At 36.8% G+C, this 18,423-nt stretch overlaps 2 protein-coding genes across 6 annotated transcripts in view; one reads left to right on the top strand and one right to left on the bottom strand.

Annotated features, from left to right (window-relative positions):
* Nucleotides 1-309: 309 nt before the first annotated feature.
* Nucleotides 310-17,150, bottom strand: LOC126198439 (vacuolar protein-sorting-associated protein 25). Of its 3 annotated transcripts, none has more exons than XM_049934759.1 (3): nt 17,012-17,150; nt 7,605-7,727; nt 310-1,037 (listed from the first exon to the last, which is right to left on the bottom strand). In XM_049934759.1, the coding sequence occupies exons 2-3, from the start codon at nt 7,712-7,714 to the stop codon at nt 605-607; spliced, it is 543 nt and encodes a 180-aa protein (XP_049790716.1). In that variant the 5' UTR covers nt 7,715-7,727; nt 17,012-17,150; the 3' UTR covers nt 310-604. The 3 variants fall into 3 exon arrangements, with proteins under 3 accessions (XP_049790716.1, XP_049790718.1, XP_049790715.1); XM_049934761.1 differs by lacking the exon at nt 17,012-17,150 and adding an exon at nt 16,522-16,903; XM_049934758.1 differs by lacking the exon at nt 17,012-17,150 and adding an exon at nt 16,028-16,425.
* The window catches only part of LOC126198438 (phosphomevalonate kinase), a 71,987-nt gene continuing 70,712 nt past the window's right edge, over nt 17,149-18,423 (top strand). For 2 of the 3 annotated variants that reach the window (XR_007540074.1, XM_049934756.1), the window contains exon 1: nt 17,150-17,272. Coding sequence is in view for 1 of the 3 variants with exons in the window: in XM_049934756.1 (XP_049790713.1) it covers nt 17,178-17,272 (95 nt within the window). In the remaining 2 variants the exon portion in view is untranslated. Of the gene's footprint in view, nt 17,273-18,423 lie in introns of all 3 variants that reach the window. The other variant, XM_049934757.1, reaches the window with a different exon arrangement.

Here is an 18,423-nt window from a genome sequence, read left to right as displayed (position 1 = left end):
TTGTTGACAAGTTTGTTTTCAGTTGTGGTATTTATTAGTACGAATACTGTATCAGTGCTCAGAAGCAGCATTCAGTGACATACTTTATTCTAACAGACATTCTCCAAGTCACATATGGCTCCAGTGTTGAGTAAACAATTAATTACTCATTCTCAAACAAAGAAGCTCAACAAGACAACTGGTACTATCTTTAATGAATACTAAAATGCTACCCATACCAATGTTATTATTAAGATATGTAATGCTCGCAATGGCTAGAAACATAAATACCAGTTTCAAGCACAGCAACCAGAAAAGTTACACAGATGATGCTTGTACATTCATATATTTCACTTTATTTACAGAGGCTCGGCAAAAAGGCACAACATACTGGTAACTTTTTCATAAAGCACAAAACCTTCAATAGTCCTGCAAATATGGGAAAATAGAGAACAATACATTGCCTTGTTCCGCATAAAGCAATCATCGCCACATTAAAGCTCATCTGTTACAGAAATCTATTAACATTATTTGTGAAACAAACTTTCTTTCAAAATTAGAAATTAAAATCTGCAAAAATAATAAAACATTGCTTAATCACAAAATATCACCCTAAAAATTTCAATCAGAAAAATTTCACTCCTCTGTTATCATCAAAATCCATAAATTCAGCATTACCACGTTGCTGCAGGCGAAGAACTGAGCGGACCAGTGTCTCTTCATCCAAACCATGGAAATCACAACTGACAGTATCATCTCCATGCGTTAGTTCGTATAATGTACATACTGTACCACTCATGCCGTTATCACGTGCCCAAGACAGAAGGCAGTCTGCCCACTCATCTATAGTGCGGCCACAATGCACAGCCCAGGTATAGCCCTGCTTGTCGAGACGTTCCGCATGACCAGTGCGAGCCAGTTCTTCCATTACAGCTGTTATGCCCTCTTCGGGAAACCGTCGGTTGATGGTAGCATTGGCAAATGGTGGACCCCGCCCTGCTTCACGCACGTCTACTTTACTTTGCCGCGTCGCTCCGTACCATTCAAGTACAAGTGACCTGGTGTAAAGAAATATTTCTTTTCAGTTCTCTGACAAAGTATTAAATGAAAAAACAACACACTTTATACCAACTTCAATCCCATTACTCTTTTTATGTTAATTTTAGGAGAAGTCACGTAAATTGTGAAAAGTAGCTTGACTGCATAACAGAAAACAGTGAATAATTTTGCTAGAGGATGTCACAGGAATGAAACTAACCTCAGACTGCAGGAACATGGTATGTGAGACCTGTGAAGATCAGTATTGTGTCCACTCTTATTCTTAACCTACACAAATGTGCTGACAATGACTTACAAGGCGATATCAAAAACTATAATGCTCGCTGATAGTAGTAGCATATTAATCAAAGGCCATAGTATTAAACACTATTCAAATGTATTCTGAACAGGCTAGCAGTTTTAATCTTATGCTCACAAGGACTCATATTACGGGAAATACTCTTAACTTATAAACACTGAGCCTAAAATTCCTCAGGATCCAACACAATTAATTAAAATGGAGTCGACCACAAAAAAATTATTAAGACACTCAATTTAGCTTGTTTTTCTCTTAGAAGTTTGTCTCATTGTGCAAAATAAGGCATTAACTCACCAGTTAACAAAATTTAGTATGTTTAATTAGAAATACTAATATTCAGAAATCTGAAAGCTAAACCAGGATTTTGGCCATAAAATAAATATCTTATTGACTGAAAGAGTACCTAATCTAATACATCCTGAGGCTAGCATCTCCATCTCTCCTCATCCTTGCAACAGGTGAGGTCCACTCAACCTGACATTGAAGCAACTTACTCCATCTCAACCATTTCCAATCTATACCTTTTTTCTCAAGAAAAGGAATTGACAGTTCCAAAAACTAAGAATAGTTTTTTTTTTTTAATATGTCTATTGGCAGTACTGGAGTTATGTACATACTGGCCAGCCATTCTGTGCATCCACAATTTTAGAAATAAATGCTTATAGAGTTCTGGGAAATACATTATTCCACATCCTACATTTATCAAACCAATCATGGAAACTTACAGTGACACCATTATCATTTTTGAAGATACAATCCCTAGTGGTGAATTAGCAATGTTGTTGAACAAATATGACCACCTCCTGTTTCACATATCACATTAATTAGTTACATTTCCTTTCAGTGTGATTATATAACCCACCGAAAACAACAAAACAGCAACCAAAACCATTATAAAAACTTTACCATGCATTACAAGTGGGAGAAAACTGGATAGTACACGTAACTTCTTTTTCTGCCCATATGTACAGACAGTAAAATTAGAAAAATTCTTTGTCTTCATTTCTTCATCATCAAGCCACATTGGGGCATTTATGGTGCTTTTTCACTTCCCCCACCTTTCAATCATTCTTCTTCTACAACTGTTTTCTTCCAGTCCAGATTCCTTCTTCTTAACATGGTCTTGATTGAGTCAATACCTCTTGCTCCACTTATCCCTCTTGCCCTCAAACTTGGACTTTATATCATTTGTTTTGGTATTCTTCCATCTTTCTTTCTCTTCTATCATTCAATTCTTCTTCTCCATTTCCTTCCTAACATCTACACTTCTCACACTGTCTCTCCTCATTTTCCATAACATATTTCTTAGGAATTTCATTTCACTGTCTTGGATGCTACTCTTCTCTCTTGTTGCACTGTCCATGTCTTTAACTCATATGTCAATGGGATGTAAGGTGCTTTTTGCACAGCATTTCCTCCGTCATGAGTTCATCTATCACCATTACAAATAATAATGGCGACAACATACTTACTTGACTCAATCCTGATCCAACTTGGATCTGAACACATTTGAAGATTTTGTCATACATTGCTTGAAGAATTCCAATTGTTTTCCAACCCCCCCCCCCCCTCTCTTCCCAAGTTCCCCAAACTTTCTCTGTGGTCACTATTGCATGTCTTCATTATCTGTCTCCCTTATTGAACACTGGAACTATAATTCCCTTTTCCCTTTCTTCAGGCACACATCTCTGAGTCCATATGCACCTTAGCAATCTATGTAACCACTGTAGCCCAGTAGATCCACATGCTTTTATCACTTTTACGTGTATTTGATCTATCCAACTGTGTCTCATATTTTCATTCTTAAACTGCTAGTTCCACTTCTAACATTAATATCTTTCTCTTTTCAAGTCCAGGTCCCCTCATTGCACTCCTATTCCCTACTATTACTATTTTTCATGTTTAGCAGTTTGTCAAAGTACTCTTTTCATCCTTTCCTTTTCTCCTCTCGTTGTGTTACTAGCACTTCACTTTCCCCTTCCACCAGCTCTGTAATAGTGTAAAAGGAGTACATTATGAGATAGAATTGCAGCCACCTTTAAAGAGGTGAAATGTGTGGTACTGCTGATAAGACACTTTCTAACTTCCAGAACTAATAATTACTTCCTCAGGGAGGGGAGAATGATAGTTCAGGGAAGGTTAAAAAGGAAGGGGTCACTCAGACCTCAGAATGAAAGGGATTTACAAGTCATGAGACAAGGGTCTGCTGAAATTTTATTTTTATTTGTTCTCATTTCTATTTATACTATTCATCACTCTTCTCCCTAATCTAGCTTTACTCCCCACACTGTCATCACATTTTCTGGACTGTAGCTGCCACATTACCTGCCAATGTACCCTCCCTGACCACCTCTCACTGATGCTTCCCCACTCATCTTTGTCTACTCTCATCCACACTACAGGTCAGTCCCTCTCATCCTGTGGCTTACTGAATGGCCCTTTCTTTTCACCTTCTCCAACTTATTCCTCTCCCCTCCCCAAGGAAAGAAATGTTAGTAGTGCAAGGTAGGAAGTTTATCACTTTTATATGTATCTCTCAAGAGTGATACACTTTTTGACTAGTCAGCAATTCTGTCTTACAACTTGTCAGTTTATTAGTTTATTTGGTTTAATTTTCCTCTGATACAATTGTAAAAGTATATACTGACACTACATTTCCCATCCGTGTATTAAGATTAGCAATAACTGCCATGGCAGTGTCCTTAAATGTAACACTTTCATTTATTCCCTACTGCCACTCTCAACAAGAGCAAGAGCATTAGCAGTTAAGTATCCCCACAGCTACTGTATGCCATCGTGGTACTAGAGACAGCAATTGCACATACACATAATAAACTTATGATTTAACACAGTTACACCAACTAAACTGGCATTGGTTTTATCTCCAGTGGAGCTCTGTAAGGTCTGACATGACTGTAGATCAGAAAATACCAAAACACAGCAGATATACTGATAACACAATACACACACAGATGTGTCAGCACAGTGACAAACAAACTCCAGCAATGATGTGTATGTGCAAGCATATTATCATTGTTCTGTCGAACAACTGTTATCAGTTCCAAGTGTTGAATGTGACTAACACTACCTTTCCAGTTTATTTATCTGAACATCTACATACTGATGATACAGGTAATCACAGAGGCACCAACATTTAATACACAGTGAATACAACCCCTTCCTCTCCCTCCTCCATATATGCACATTCACAACAATTTAAAGTGTGCACCTTTTGCATAACTTTTCCACTTCTTTAATCACTTTATTGAAAAACAACAAAATTATTTAAAAATTATTTGCAACAGAAAAAAGTCCCAAAAAGTGGAACAATTATTAAATTATTCTCCTTCATAAGTATCATCATCATTTGTGAACGTGGCTAAAATTGAACTGTGTACAGATTGGGACGTCGTGTGGGCGCTGATGACCGTGCACTTGAGTGCCCCACAAGCCAAGCCAAGCCAATCATCATCATCATCATCATCCTTCATAAAAAACTATATAACCAAAACAAAAAAAAAGGATGTGACACCTGATGGGCAAATTATTTGGAACCCATGGTAAATAAATAAATAATGATCTTACAGAACATGAGGGCATACTGGAAAAATAAAAAATGACAACAGAGAAAGAAGAGGAAGTGAAGTCATTACATGGTCCAAGTTGGTCACTACGAAAATAAAAAGTAAGCTTACAGAGGAATTCACTCCTTGCAATCACATACAATTATTTTCCATGATCCTTAAAAGACAGTAGTGCAACAGCTTGACAGTGAGTTAGGGAAATATCAAGCAGGTTTCAGAGCATCAATATCATTTATTGAACAAATAGAAAATCTCAAGATCATCCTCCAAATACAGCAAGAAACGAACCAGACAGTGGGGTAGCTATCTTAGAATTCCAAAAGGCATATGACTGCACAGATAGAACCACTCCTTTCTGAATACTAAGAGAACTAGGACTCAATGAAAACCTCAGTAGATTGGTGCACTCTACCCTGTCCAACACCAAATCCAAAGTAAAGTACATTGGACAACTCTCCAAGAGTTTCCCAATTAATACAAAGGTCAGGCAAGGAGAGGGTATTTCATGTATATTATGTAACAGTATCCTGGGAAAAAAAAGAAAAACCAGCACAGAATAGACCATATCTTTACCAACAAACCATGTACTAATGATGGGAAACAAAGCAGAAAATCTAAAGATTCTGTGTCACAGGCGTTTGCTGATGACCTGACCTTACCTGGCAAAGGACCTGCAACAGGCTTCTATGCAAATCCAAGTATGGCATTTAACAACAGTGAAACAGCTTTATTGATCAACATCACATAGACTGAATTCATTACAAATAGTAAAGATGCTCCTAGAATGGTGAGAGTCAATTATACCCAGGATATCAAGACAGCCAAAACTGTAAAGTACCTTTGAAATGAATCTCAAATGATCTCACTGAAACAGTAGCTCTTGAACAAAGGAAAATCAAACTACAGAAGGCATACCATGCCTCTAGAAAAATTTACGCCTTCAACCACCTGTTGTTGAACATCAAATTAAGCCTCTATAACACAGCAGTCAAATCGTTAAGTATTCTGTGCAGTGCAGTGCCTATACCTAACCAAGAAGACATCCAAGAAGACCTCCGGTTGCACTACATATCAGTCTCACTGCAACTAAGATTTCAATGGGATTCCAATAACTAAGAAGACTGTAACAATTATAGGAGAATAAATGATATGCCCTCATCTGGTATGATGCTCAGACAAACCATAAAAGAAAGACTAGACCACAGGTAGAAGATGTGGAAGAACAAGTTGGTTTAGGACTAATAAACAATGCACAGGCAATATATTCTTACAGAACAACTAGCAGAAAAGTAATAGCATGCAAAAAGGATCTGCACATAATATTAATTCATTTAAAAAGGTTTATGACAGTGTGTCAATTAAAAACATATGGGAAGAGGAAAAAAAAAATCTTTCCGGAGTTTGTACTAAGTCCGTGACTGAGCTGTGCAAGGATAATAAAAGTACAATCAAAACATGTAACTACCTAACTGAAAAGTTTACAATTAACAAGAGACTGAGACAGTGTTATTCCATCACTGCTACATTGATCAAAATACATACTGAAACAAACTCTAAGACACAAGAGGAGAAAATATCAATGTGTGTTTCCACAAAAATGGAATGGGAGTATTTGAAGTCTATTGTTTTCAAGCGATTCACATCAAACATGAAAAAAACATAACTAACTTGTTTAGAAAATTAGTAGAGGAATATAAAGAGTGGAGTACATTTGAAAACTGCAGTTTATATCCATAGAAGCTGTAGGCAACTTACGAACTGAAAAGGCTTTTTTTCCCTTAAATACAACCTCATACAAGTGGTTGGACCTTACTCTACCACCAGATGTAAGGGCGTTCAAGATATACAAAATAAAATATGGAAAGCAAAAGTCACAACTAAGCAACTAAATCCAGTACTACAGGATGAAACAAGATTTTCTTGCATTTTGCAGGAACCTGCACCCCCCGCCCCCACTCATCCTCCCCAGGTTATCTGCATTTCTACTGCAACCTACATCCTTTTCAAGTTTCTTACTGTGGTCAAACTTCAGTCTCCCTCAACAATTTTTGTGTTGTTGCTGTGCACACCCCACTGGGTCAAGGTGATTCATGGTGATATTTCCCTTGTATGTGTCAAAATTCAGTCCACCTCTGTAAATTTCTGGACCCAGATGCTAGGGTAGTTTTATTCCTAATGATGAAGGTGTTATTGATGTTGTTTTTGTGGTGGTGGTGGTGGTGGAAGCTTAAGAATTATACTGAATTTAATACAGCTTGACTACTGTGATGTTTTTATACAAGTATGTCGCCACAAAAGGCTTCAAGACACAGAGCTTTCCTTTCACATCTTAATTCTTTACACCTGTCAATTCATTATTCACAGGACTCCTCTAACATTAAATTCAAATTTCCAGCTTCATGTGATTTCTTTTCGATTACCTATTCTTCTAAGATTATTTCTTTATTCTATTGGTATTCAAAGGAAGAGAGAAGTGAACGAAGAATAACTTACAGGTATGCCTTAAAATACTCAACAATGTATAAAATTGGATGAGACATATTTCAAATTTCACACATTGCCTTTAGGCAATGACAGCGTCAGCTATTCCCCGTCTTGCACATGACGAATATATTAAAAATAGATAATTTATTCTCTAAGTCAACATTTTTACAATGCAGGAATACATATCAGTATCTTCAAACCTCCATGCTGCTATCTGCTTTGCTCTTGTCTCTGCATGTGGTTGCAATGTGAAGAATGGTGGGAAGTGAAACTGCCATGGAAACTCAATATTGGGATTTTCAATTGACATCTCAGCAACCCTCCTAAAAGTACAGAAATAAAATCAGTTAAAATAGTAATTATAATAGGCAGAAGCAGAAGCTGGAAATTACTAAATCCAGGTAGAAATGAACTTATACACTGCAAAATTCTGTAGGACTGGACTACGAAGGATCTTAAGCATTTTCAAGCACTTTGAATAAAATTTTCTGCTTCAGAATCTACCTCTTTGCGGAGGGAAACAAAATAATGAGACACACAGAAAATACTGAAGTTCTGCACCTTGAAAGTCAATTAATTCAAATCAAAAATTAAGATGGGGAAGAACACATTGCCTCAGTCCAAGAGAAAAGTGACAGTCAATGCCATTATGTGATTCCCATTTGGAGAGCATATTTTTATGTTATTTAGTTACAATGAAATGAATTTCTCAGTATCTCATATCTTTATTCTACTTACTCAGCAATTTCTCGTCAATGCTTAACAGACATAAAGGCCTACAGATTTCCCAAAAATAAATCTGAAAATTACTGAATTATCAACCACATTTTTGGAAGGAAAATTTTTTTTATCCCTGTGTTGTTCTGGAAATACAGCAACCATTGCACAACCAGATACCTATCAGCAGCTTAATTTCTTACTATATTAAGAATTTGAAAACATATCCTTCTTTTCACTGATTTCTCTGATACCATGGACACTCTTTACATGCTCTAGGCCCTCATTGTTCTTTCTAACTTTTGCATTTAGGTTTCCCATGATAATCAAGATGTCTCTCTTACTGATACTTTTAATGGTGTCACTTAAGGAGAGGTAAAACACTTTTCTGTTCAGTATCTGAGGTTTCTGTAGGAGCATAACACTGGATGACTGTGACATTTCGAATGTTTGTCTGAAACTTCAAATTTATGTGCCAGTCACAATTTGGTGATTGGAGGTACATTATTCCCACACAAGAATTGCCATAAGGTTACATGGGTATTCCCTGATCACAGAACGGAAAACCAAATTGATCATATAGCGCTAAGCAAAAAATTTAGAAGGTCACTGATAAACATGAGAAATAAATGTGGGGCTGATATTGGCAGTGATCACCACTTTATTGTTGCAAATTTTAGACTAAAAATCATGGCTACAAATAGAAAGTTTGAACAACGGAACAAAAAATATGATGCGGGAAAACTTAGAATAACAGCAAAACAATAAGCTTTCTGTATTGAGCTAAGGAACTGCTAAGAGGCACTCCAAGAAACACAGGAACATGATGAAAATAGTGTTGATGATACATGGATGCAGATTAAGGACGTCTATTGCAATGTGAGCAAACAGGCCCTGGGCTTTAAAAACCATTTGAAGAAAGATTGGATGTCTGAGCGTACATGGAATTTGATCGGCTGTAGCAAGGAGATTAAGGCAAAATTAAATATGAGTAAAACAAGACAGCAGAAAACTCGAATGCAAGCTGAGAATGCCGCTATTGACTCTCAAAGAGGAGTGTGAGGAATGATAAGAGAAAGTGGATGGATGAGCAAGCTCTGAGAGCAGAGACAGCCGCAGCAAGGGGTGATGCAAAAGAACTGTACTGCATCACTAGAATGTTGTCCAAAAAAGGTTTCAACAAAAACAGACCTGTGAAAATCAAGGAGGGTTGTCTGTTGACAACAGAAGACCAACTTAGAAGATGGAGAGAACATTTTTCTGAAGTCTTAAACAGAGAGTAACCTGAAGATAGGGAGAGGCAATGAAATTTTCCAGATGCCAGTGATAGAATCAATGTAAACACACCATCTAGGACTGAAATTAAAATAGCTCTCAAACAGATAAAGGACGGGAAGGCTCCAGGAATGGATAATATTGCACCTGAGGTGCTAAAATCAGACACTGACACCACCGTACTGCATCCATTGTTTGAGAAGATATGGTCAGAAGAGAAAATACCAAAGGATTGGAAAGAAGAGTGATTATTAAGTTGCCAAAGAAAGGGGATACTACCAACTGTAATAACTGGCGAGGCATCACCCTCCTATCTGAAACAAGTAAAGTACTCTGTAGATTGATGCTAAATCGCACCAAGGACTCAGTCAAGGCACGACTGAGAAAAGAGCAAGCTGGGTTTAGAGAGCACAGAAGTTGCGTCAATCTCATCAACACACTGCGTATAATACTTGAGCAGAGTGCAGAATGGCAGAACACACTCTACCTTACATTTATTGATTTTGAAAAGGCATTTGACTCTCTTAATAGGAGAGTTATGTGGCATACCTTGGAAGAATATGGAATACCATCAAAGATAATAAATATTATTAAAGCCATGTATGATGGATATGAAACTTACTGAATCTATCCAAGCAATTGCTGGGGTGAGGCAGGGATGCGTTCAATTACCTACCTTGTTCTTGTTGATACTGGTCAGCGTAATGAAAAGTGTTGTGGATGGTAGGAGAAGAGGTATTCAGTGGGGAATGCAAGACTGGCTTGAAGACCTTGACTTTGCTGACAATATCTGTCTGCTCTCGCAAAGATTGCGTGACATGGAAGAAAAGTTGGAAAGACTGAAAGAGGAAGCAGAAATTGCAGGACTTAAAATAAATGTTCAGAAAACTAAGGAAATGAGAATGCGATCTGAAAAACAAGCAAAGCTAACAGTGTATGGAAAGGAATTGGAACAAGTAGACTCCTTTGTATATCTAGGAAGTACCATCTGTATAGATGGAGGAGCCGAGGAGGATGTAAAGAGTCGGATATGAAAGGCAAATGGAGCCTTTGTACAGCTGTACCCTGTCTGGCATAATAAGAACATCTCGAGACGAACCAATCTGCACTTGTTCAGTAGCAACGTAAAATCAGTCCTCCTGTATAGTTGTAAAACATGGAAGGTTGCAAAACATGGAAGGTTGCAAAACATGGAAGGTAACAAACATGAATGTAAACCACCTGAAAGTCTTCATAAACCGGTGTCTTCAGCAAATTATAAATGAGAGGTGGCCAGATGTTATATCAAATGACGAATTGTGGGAGATGACAAACCAGCGACCAATCTGTAAACAAATAAAGGAAAGAAAATGGAGGTGGATTGGTTACACAATACACAAACAACAAGGAGCTGTTGAAAAGGCAGCACTGGATTGGAATCCACAAGGAACATGTAGGCGTGGCCGCCCGAAAAAGACATGGAAAATAACGTTGGAAGAAGAAGCTCTGAAAGCTGGTAAAACATGGAATGAAGTGAAATGTTTGGCTGCCAACAGAACCAGATGGAAGATGCTACCCTGTGATCCGACAGGAACAACAGAAAATAAGTCAAGTAAGTCAATATTAAGAATTTATATTGCAAGCTGTATCACCATGTCAATATATATTGATGAAAAAATACTATTTTTAATAACTACTACACAGTACTTGGATATGTGAACCTTTTTTCCATGTGAGAAGCTACTAAAAGTTTTGTTCACTGCTTCTGAGTATTCCTTAAGTACCATTTATCACACAATAAGAGGATTAGTGGTCGTGTTTTCATGCCTTAGAACAGTGGCTGGCACTCCCGATCTGCTGTGCTTGAAAGTTTTTGGCCATCAAACTTTAAAAAAAGTTGGACTATCACTGGAGTGAGATTAAAAAAAAAAACACAGATCCTTTAAATGAAAACAATTTCCACAGCAGATACAAATGAACATTTCTCATTTCCATGAATTTCACAACTTAAATGAATTTACAGTAATAAGATTTACTGCACATTGTGCTGCTTGTATAACATTTTTTCCTGCCCCTGCCAAACAATGATTTTTTCCAGAGACAATATGAAATATTTTCTGTTGAAATGTGTGAGTGAAAAACAAGTGATCACTTTTTACTAGGCACCCATGATGTAGGTTGAAAGACAAGAATAGTAGAAAGTTATGAAGAAAAGATAGAGGCAAAAGAATGAAAGTTTGCTACACCTTAAATTGTCTCTTTTCTCAGCAACCAACCTTTCACCTTTTCAAACCCCCTTAACTCAGTATGATTAATCATTTTCACAACCCCCTGAATCCATATTAACCATATTACAACATGGCGCACACACGCTACACTAGTCCCTCTGTGGCTGAGGCAGTCTGCACATGTCACTTCTATGATTATTATAACTTCTAAAAATAAACTGAGCAATTCAAAAGACCAAAAACCTGGTGAAAGTGTTTTTACTTTGGAGGTTCTATGTACTTCTGAAAAATACCAAACCATCAACTCCACTCACAGCTCATTATTTGACATACATCAGATCTTTTGCCTCATTATTTATCTGTAGCAGTTCTTATCTCAGTTACATTTTTTCAGTCATTCAACTAAATAATATGCTGACCTTTACGCCTGTTCATTTCTGCTTGTGATGTCTGGTAAACATCAGCAGTTAATTAGTACATGTGTTTAGAGCCACTAAAAAAGCAAATGTAAGAAATACTTTGTAGAAAAAAATACATTAAGTTTAATGATACTAATAGAAATCAATCAGAAGTTACATAGTTGATGTATGAATAATCTGGTGAATGAGGGTTGTTTTCCATACACCAAATACCATGAAAGATGAAATGATACATAGAAAATACTTAATAGAAACTGACAAGATCAATTTTAGGCCCTCAAATGAATGTTTAAAAATTTTCACAAAAGTGGAAGAGAACAGTTTCTGGCTATATTACTTCTGCATGCAAAAATCAAACATTGGAAAATCCAGGGTGGAATGTAACAATATTATGAAAAGTAAGTTGTTACTCACCATATAGTGGAGATGCTGAGTTGCAGATAGGCACAACAAAAAGACTATCACAAATACAGCTTTCGGCCAGTAAGCCCTTCATCAAAATTAGAAGACAAGACGCAAACATACACACTCACACGACTCTGCAGTCACAGGCAACTGAGGCCTCAGCTACCTGAGACTGCAGTTGTGTGTGTTCTAATTTCGATGAAGGCATTACTGGCCGAAAGCTGTATTTGTGAAAGTCTTTTTGTTGTGCCTATCTGTGACTCTGCATCTCCGCTATATGGTGAGTAGCATCTTTCCTTTTCATAATATTGTTACATTCCATCCTGGATTTTCCATTGTTTGATTTTTGCTGGACAGCTTTTCTTCGATCCTAACCCAGTGCTGTTTCCCTTTGTTACTATTTTCTAATGCATCACTATAACCAATGTCTGTCTGTCCTTTCTCTTCTTTTCTGTGTTTCTCTTGTAGCCTTACAAACCACACTGCACACACTACTTACGAGCCACACTGTTCAACTGTCTTGGCCACGCGCAACAGACAGCTACAAGTATTACTTTTGTATGCAATATTCATTATGGCTTAATTGCAAAAACTGCAAGAATTTTGTCATATGGATTTTCTAAGGGTAATGTTAAACCTAACCAAAGAAATGGGAAAGAATGAACATAGCAAGACTGGAATGGCTCAGGGCATCATTAAGGAAAACAGATTTTCAGAATCTGCACTAGAACAGACAAGTATATCAAGGGCCACTAACTTTACAGAGTTAACTGTTATTTAACAATCTGGTTTTCCTTACAGAAAAATGCAAGTTTTAATTGTAAGACATATACAATCGGGATGAGACAACACCAACTACTCTACAGAAGCCACTGAAAGTACTTGCTCAGTCTGTCTGCAGAGCAGTTGGAGAACTCTTTCAATTGTGTAAATGGTTGCAATAATTAGTACTGGTCACAAATTGCTCATGTTTCCTTAGGTGTGCTTTAAATGTCACATGTCCCACCTGGCTCTGGGGATGTAACCAGTCTCAGGTTGAATGAACAGTGAATAATTGTTACAAATTCTACAGCACTTTGCCAAAAATTAAAGTTCTACAAAAGAACATCCTAAACTCATCATTCTGGACAATCATAAAAGCCACACATGCTTAGCAACAGTATCATATGCGTAAGACACCAGTACTATTTTGCTTACTCTTACACCTTACATAAGCTACATCCTCTTGATTTGGGAGTCTTGCTTCTTTCAAGAAATTCCATACTGCAGCACACTGTGATCTTAGGGCAAAGCACAAAGGTATCAGTCACAATCTATGGTATCAGTGGGTTACTTGGCAGGGGATTCCCCCTTGCCACCACTAACAGAAACATATGCAGCTGTTTAAGGCATGTTGTATGGAGCCCCTGAACACAAAATGTTTTTGGACCTGAAAACTACCAGCCAGCTTATTCGACTAATCAACATTTGCCAACTTAGTTTAGGCAAAGAATTGATTTACCATGTACTTCCACTATTGATGTTTCTGACAAAATCATAACTGCAGATATCTGAGCATTTCTCACCCTTCTGAAGACATGATGGCCAAAAGAAAAAGGAGTGAACAATATCTCCAGATGACATTCAGCCTCATCCCCAGGGCCCTTTTCCACAAAGAAAACTAAATGATTCTGATATATACTCTCATCAAAACACAATTTTGGAGGAGGAAAGAAAATGAAGAAATCTAGTAGACCCATACGAAAATGATCTATAAAATAAAGCAATAAAATTTAAATGGGAAGATATTTGACTTATAAGATTCTGAAGAGCCTGAAGGGTCTGTTACCTATGGCCACTAACCTTCATCAGTATATCTTGCTTCAGGTGAAGAAACCATGGTGTTTTGTTCACCAAATTTTGCAATAGTGAAAGTCTATGGCAAATAGTCTACAATTTTAGACATTACGTTGCCAAGGTTTTGCAAGTCATAAAAGTGGAGATCCAGCAAGTATCATTTTACATACATATGACTTGAGCAATGAAATTTAGGCAAACACATGAAAGAAGTTTTGTGCAAGACATTGCTATATTGAAATTACCTAATCTGTTTCAATTATGATCAGCTTGTTATGCAAATATGTGGTCTTTTAATTGTGATTTGAGTGATTACATGTATTTATAAACAATCTGTAGGCTGTTGTGATTCTACAATTTATTGTTTGTATCATTACAATTTATTACATAGGTTGTAGTCATTGGCTATTTGGATGTATATTTCATTTCTGAATGTATACATTTTAATGACAGTTTATTTTATTTATTTGAGATACATATTCCATATATCCAGTATGGCGTGATTACACATGGATGTGGAACGAGTCAAAGAAGATACAATATGGACACCATACAATACAATACATACTGGTATATTACACATGGTAGATGAATGATTCAAAACTGGTACAATACAATAATATAATAGAGATAATAAACAATGCAATACAGAAATACAATAGTGATAAAAAACAATACAGATACAATGACAAATAAAATAATCTGAATTACTACTCAAATTATTTATCTCTGCTGAAGAATTCATCTAAAGAGTAGAAACATTTTTCCAGTAGGAATTCCTTAAGCTTTTCTTTTTTATTTTATTTAAATAGCGTTTTATTTATTTTAGACACTTTATATTACACGGGAGTGCGTTAAAAATTTTTGTACTTGTGTACTTTACCCCTTTTTGTACCAGAGAGAGATTTTTCTATTCACAGTGCATATCACCTTTCCATCTTGTGTTATAATGATGATGTGCATCATTTGTTTCCTATTCAGAGGAATTGTTGTGAGGTAGTGTTTAATATACCTAACTGTTTAAAAAGATTGTGACATGAGGTTCTTGGAGGAACACTACATACAGGCCTAATTCGGACTACTTTTTTCTGGCTTACAAAATTTTTTTTTAAAGTGGTGAGTTGCCCCAAAAGATTATTCCATAGCACATCACTGAATGAAAGTAGTCAAAATATGCAGACTTTGATATGCTGATGTCTCCAATTTTGGAGATTATTCAGATGGCAAATTTCTGCTGAGCTAACCTTTATTGGTGTTTGCTGTATGTGGAATTCCCGGTTGAGCCGGTTATCTATGTGAACGCCTAGGAACTTAGTGCACTGAACGCTCTGTAACTGTTGGCTCTCGTGTGCAATGTCAATCCCTTCTGGGCTTATGTATCTGAATTGGAAGTGAATGTAATTTGTTTTACCGAGGTTTATTGCTAGAGAATTTGCTGTGAATCAGTTCAGAACATTTGCAAGTGCTTGGTTGGCATTTAACTCTACGTCAGTGGAGGTTTTGCTGGCTGTAACTATATTTGTGTCATCTGTGATTCCGTTAAGACTGCTACGTGTGTCGGTTAACCTCCAGCAGAGGGTTAAGTGGGCCACTTACAAGTATGTTACATTTTGGCCTCTGCCTTTGATGATATTTAGATTATACTCTTAATTTTTTTCCCCAAACATCCCTTGAATAGCAACCAAAGCAGTTATGTGCTAAACATGTAATTCTTGTTAAATATTAAAATACAAAAAGTCAAAATGTAAAAACTGGTTCAGTTACCCTAACTTTAGCCTACTCCTTGTGTAATGGTTTTCCATTCCGAAGGTTACTTTCCTCCCTCAGAAGTTGTATATAGCAAGCAGTATTCACAATATCACAGACCTTCAATTGGTCATGCAAAAGATCTTGTGTCATGCAGGGAGTTGGCTGGAGTGGAGCTAATTTTGTCTACAAACTGGCTCACAGCAGATACTATGCTTTTGCCTTTTTGAAACCCATACTGATTTTTTTTTATTTTTGTATGGAATTTTGAATTTGCATTATCACAACCTTTTCAAATATTTTTGAAAGTGATGGAAGACGCGAGATTTTGCGATAGTTCCCCATATGTTCTTTTGCTCCTCTGAATAATTATTGCATACTTCACAGTAGCTGAGAAACTACCTCGGTTGGCCTTGGATGATTCTGAAGATTACCAGCAGCAGCGTTTTCTAACAATTTACAGTAAAAACTAATAGTAAACTGCTATACAATGATTCCAATAATGAGCATACCCTTATGTCGTTCCCAATTATTTCTCGATGAAGGCTAGGTTCTTGCTTAAAATCCCTCGCGACACGAATCATATCGCCATTTCCCTGTTACGGAATTTCTACGATCAGTGTCAATAATAATAAACATTCGAAAATAAGAGCTGTTCCATACCGACTGCAGCCACAGAAAACCACGAGCAATTATTTTTGTGACATTGTATACGCAGTACAATAGCGGGCGAAATCAGAGGGCAACCTGTCCGAAAGACTTTTTATTAAAAAATAAAGCTACATGGAATGAGGTAATTCGTCAGTAGGCCTACCGTTGGATTTACTTCTCTACGCCAAAACAATGTACTCGACTACACTAATAATTACTCAAATATGTGACAGCACTCTATTCTAAGTTTTAACCTCATTTGTACGTTATGTCTTCATCTTAAAATACAGTACACGGAGATTATATTTTGTTAACTTCATTTAGCTGACAAATCCATATAATAGGACTTACAAAAATATTATGTTCAGTTGTCTATAGCACCCGTATGAATTTCACAGCCAAACGTCGCCCATCTATCTTTCACCACTTCGAGAATGATTCACCGACGGATCCCGGTCGACGCGTTCAACACTTGTGAGTTGTGAATGACAACACAACACAGTGTGTAGTGTGTACCATGGCCGACAGTATGTCAAATCCCCGATGTGTATTGCTGTTTAGCGGAAAACGGAAGTCTGGTAAAGATTACATAGTCGAAACTCTACTACAAAGGTGAGATAAATACTGTAATTGAGAAGTTTTTATACTGACGTAAGTCGCCGGTTGTCAATAAAAGAAAGCTGTCTGGTATTTGTGTATAGTGACATTTGCTTACTACTTGATCCGTATCGTGTATAATGTTTATGTGTAACTGCAAGAATCACCGTCAGCGTAACGAACAAAATAAACACACTTCGACGAATGCAAACTTGCTGCTGCTTTTGTATAATTCTGAAATCGCCTGTCAATGACTGGAAAACGCCTTTAACAGCTATGATGATCACTATTTTAGACTCTATGCCTCGGGTTATGAATAATTCAGGCATACTTATAGAACGGCACACCGCGATCTGGAATGGAAAATTCATTTGCGCATGTTAGAAATGAAATCACAATAGACCACGATTTGTTGCGATCTTACGACGGTAACAACAGAAGTGGAATTTAATGGTCACAAACTACACGAAATACCTTGTGTAAAATACTAGGAGTAAGGGATAAAAGGGTAAAATGGAGTCAACAATCTTAAACGTTTTGCATATGTTGCACTTTTCAGTAATGAACGAATGTTGAAAAAAGCTGCACAACCGTTCAGTCAGATCTCGGTAAGATTCCAAAGTGGCTCAAAAGTTGTTAACCTGGACAACTATATAGAAAATCTGCCTTGTCTTTTCAATAGCATATTTGCTTGGTTGTTTTTTGTTTACTTCTCTAGCCATCCTTGTACGTTAAATATTGCATTGTTGTTGCCCAAATGTACAAGTAAATTCTATGTGAATTCGGTACAATGAAAATAGAAGATACACGTACACACATAAAATAGCACATGTAAGATAAAAAACAAGGTGATCCAGATATATTTATTTATTTAGTCATTCTAATCCTACATGTATAGAATATGTACAAGGATATTGGACGTGGTTAAGACTTTACAACATAAAATACTGTTTGTATTGCATTACTAGGGTCTAGATATTTAAGTAATTTAGCAAAGAATCATATATCCAATAAACATTAGAGATAACACACAAAGTAGAATATTCATAATGCATATTTATTTTGGTTGTTTGGTTTCTAGGTACGATACTCTGTCAGACTGTAAAAGCAATGAACAATTAAATAGGCCTTTAGTTCAGCCTCAAAACTACTGTGTTTACTTATTG

This window comes from Schistocerca nitens, chromosome 8 (genome assembly GCF_023898315.1).
Source record: "Schistocerca nitens isolate TAMUIC-IGC-003100 chromosome 8, iqSchNite1.1, whole genome shotgun sequence".
Lineage (NCBI taxonomy): Eukaryota > Metazoa > Arthropoda > Insecta > Orthoptera > Acrididae > Schistocerca > Schistocerca nitens.
The sequence above is the reverse complement of the archived record's forward strand: the minus strand, read 5'-3'. Positions and strand labels throughout refer to the sequence as shown.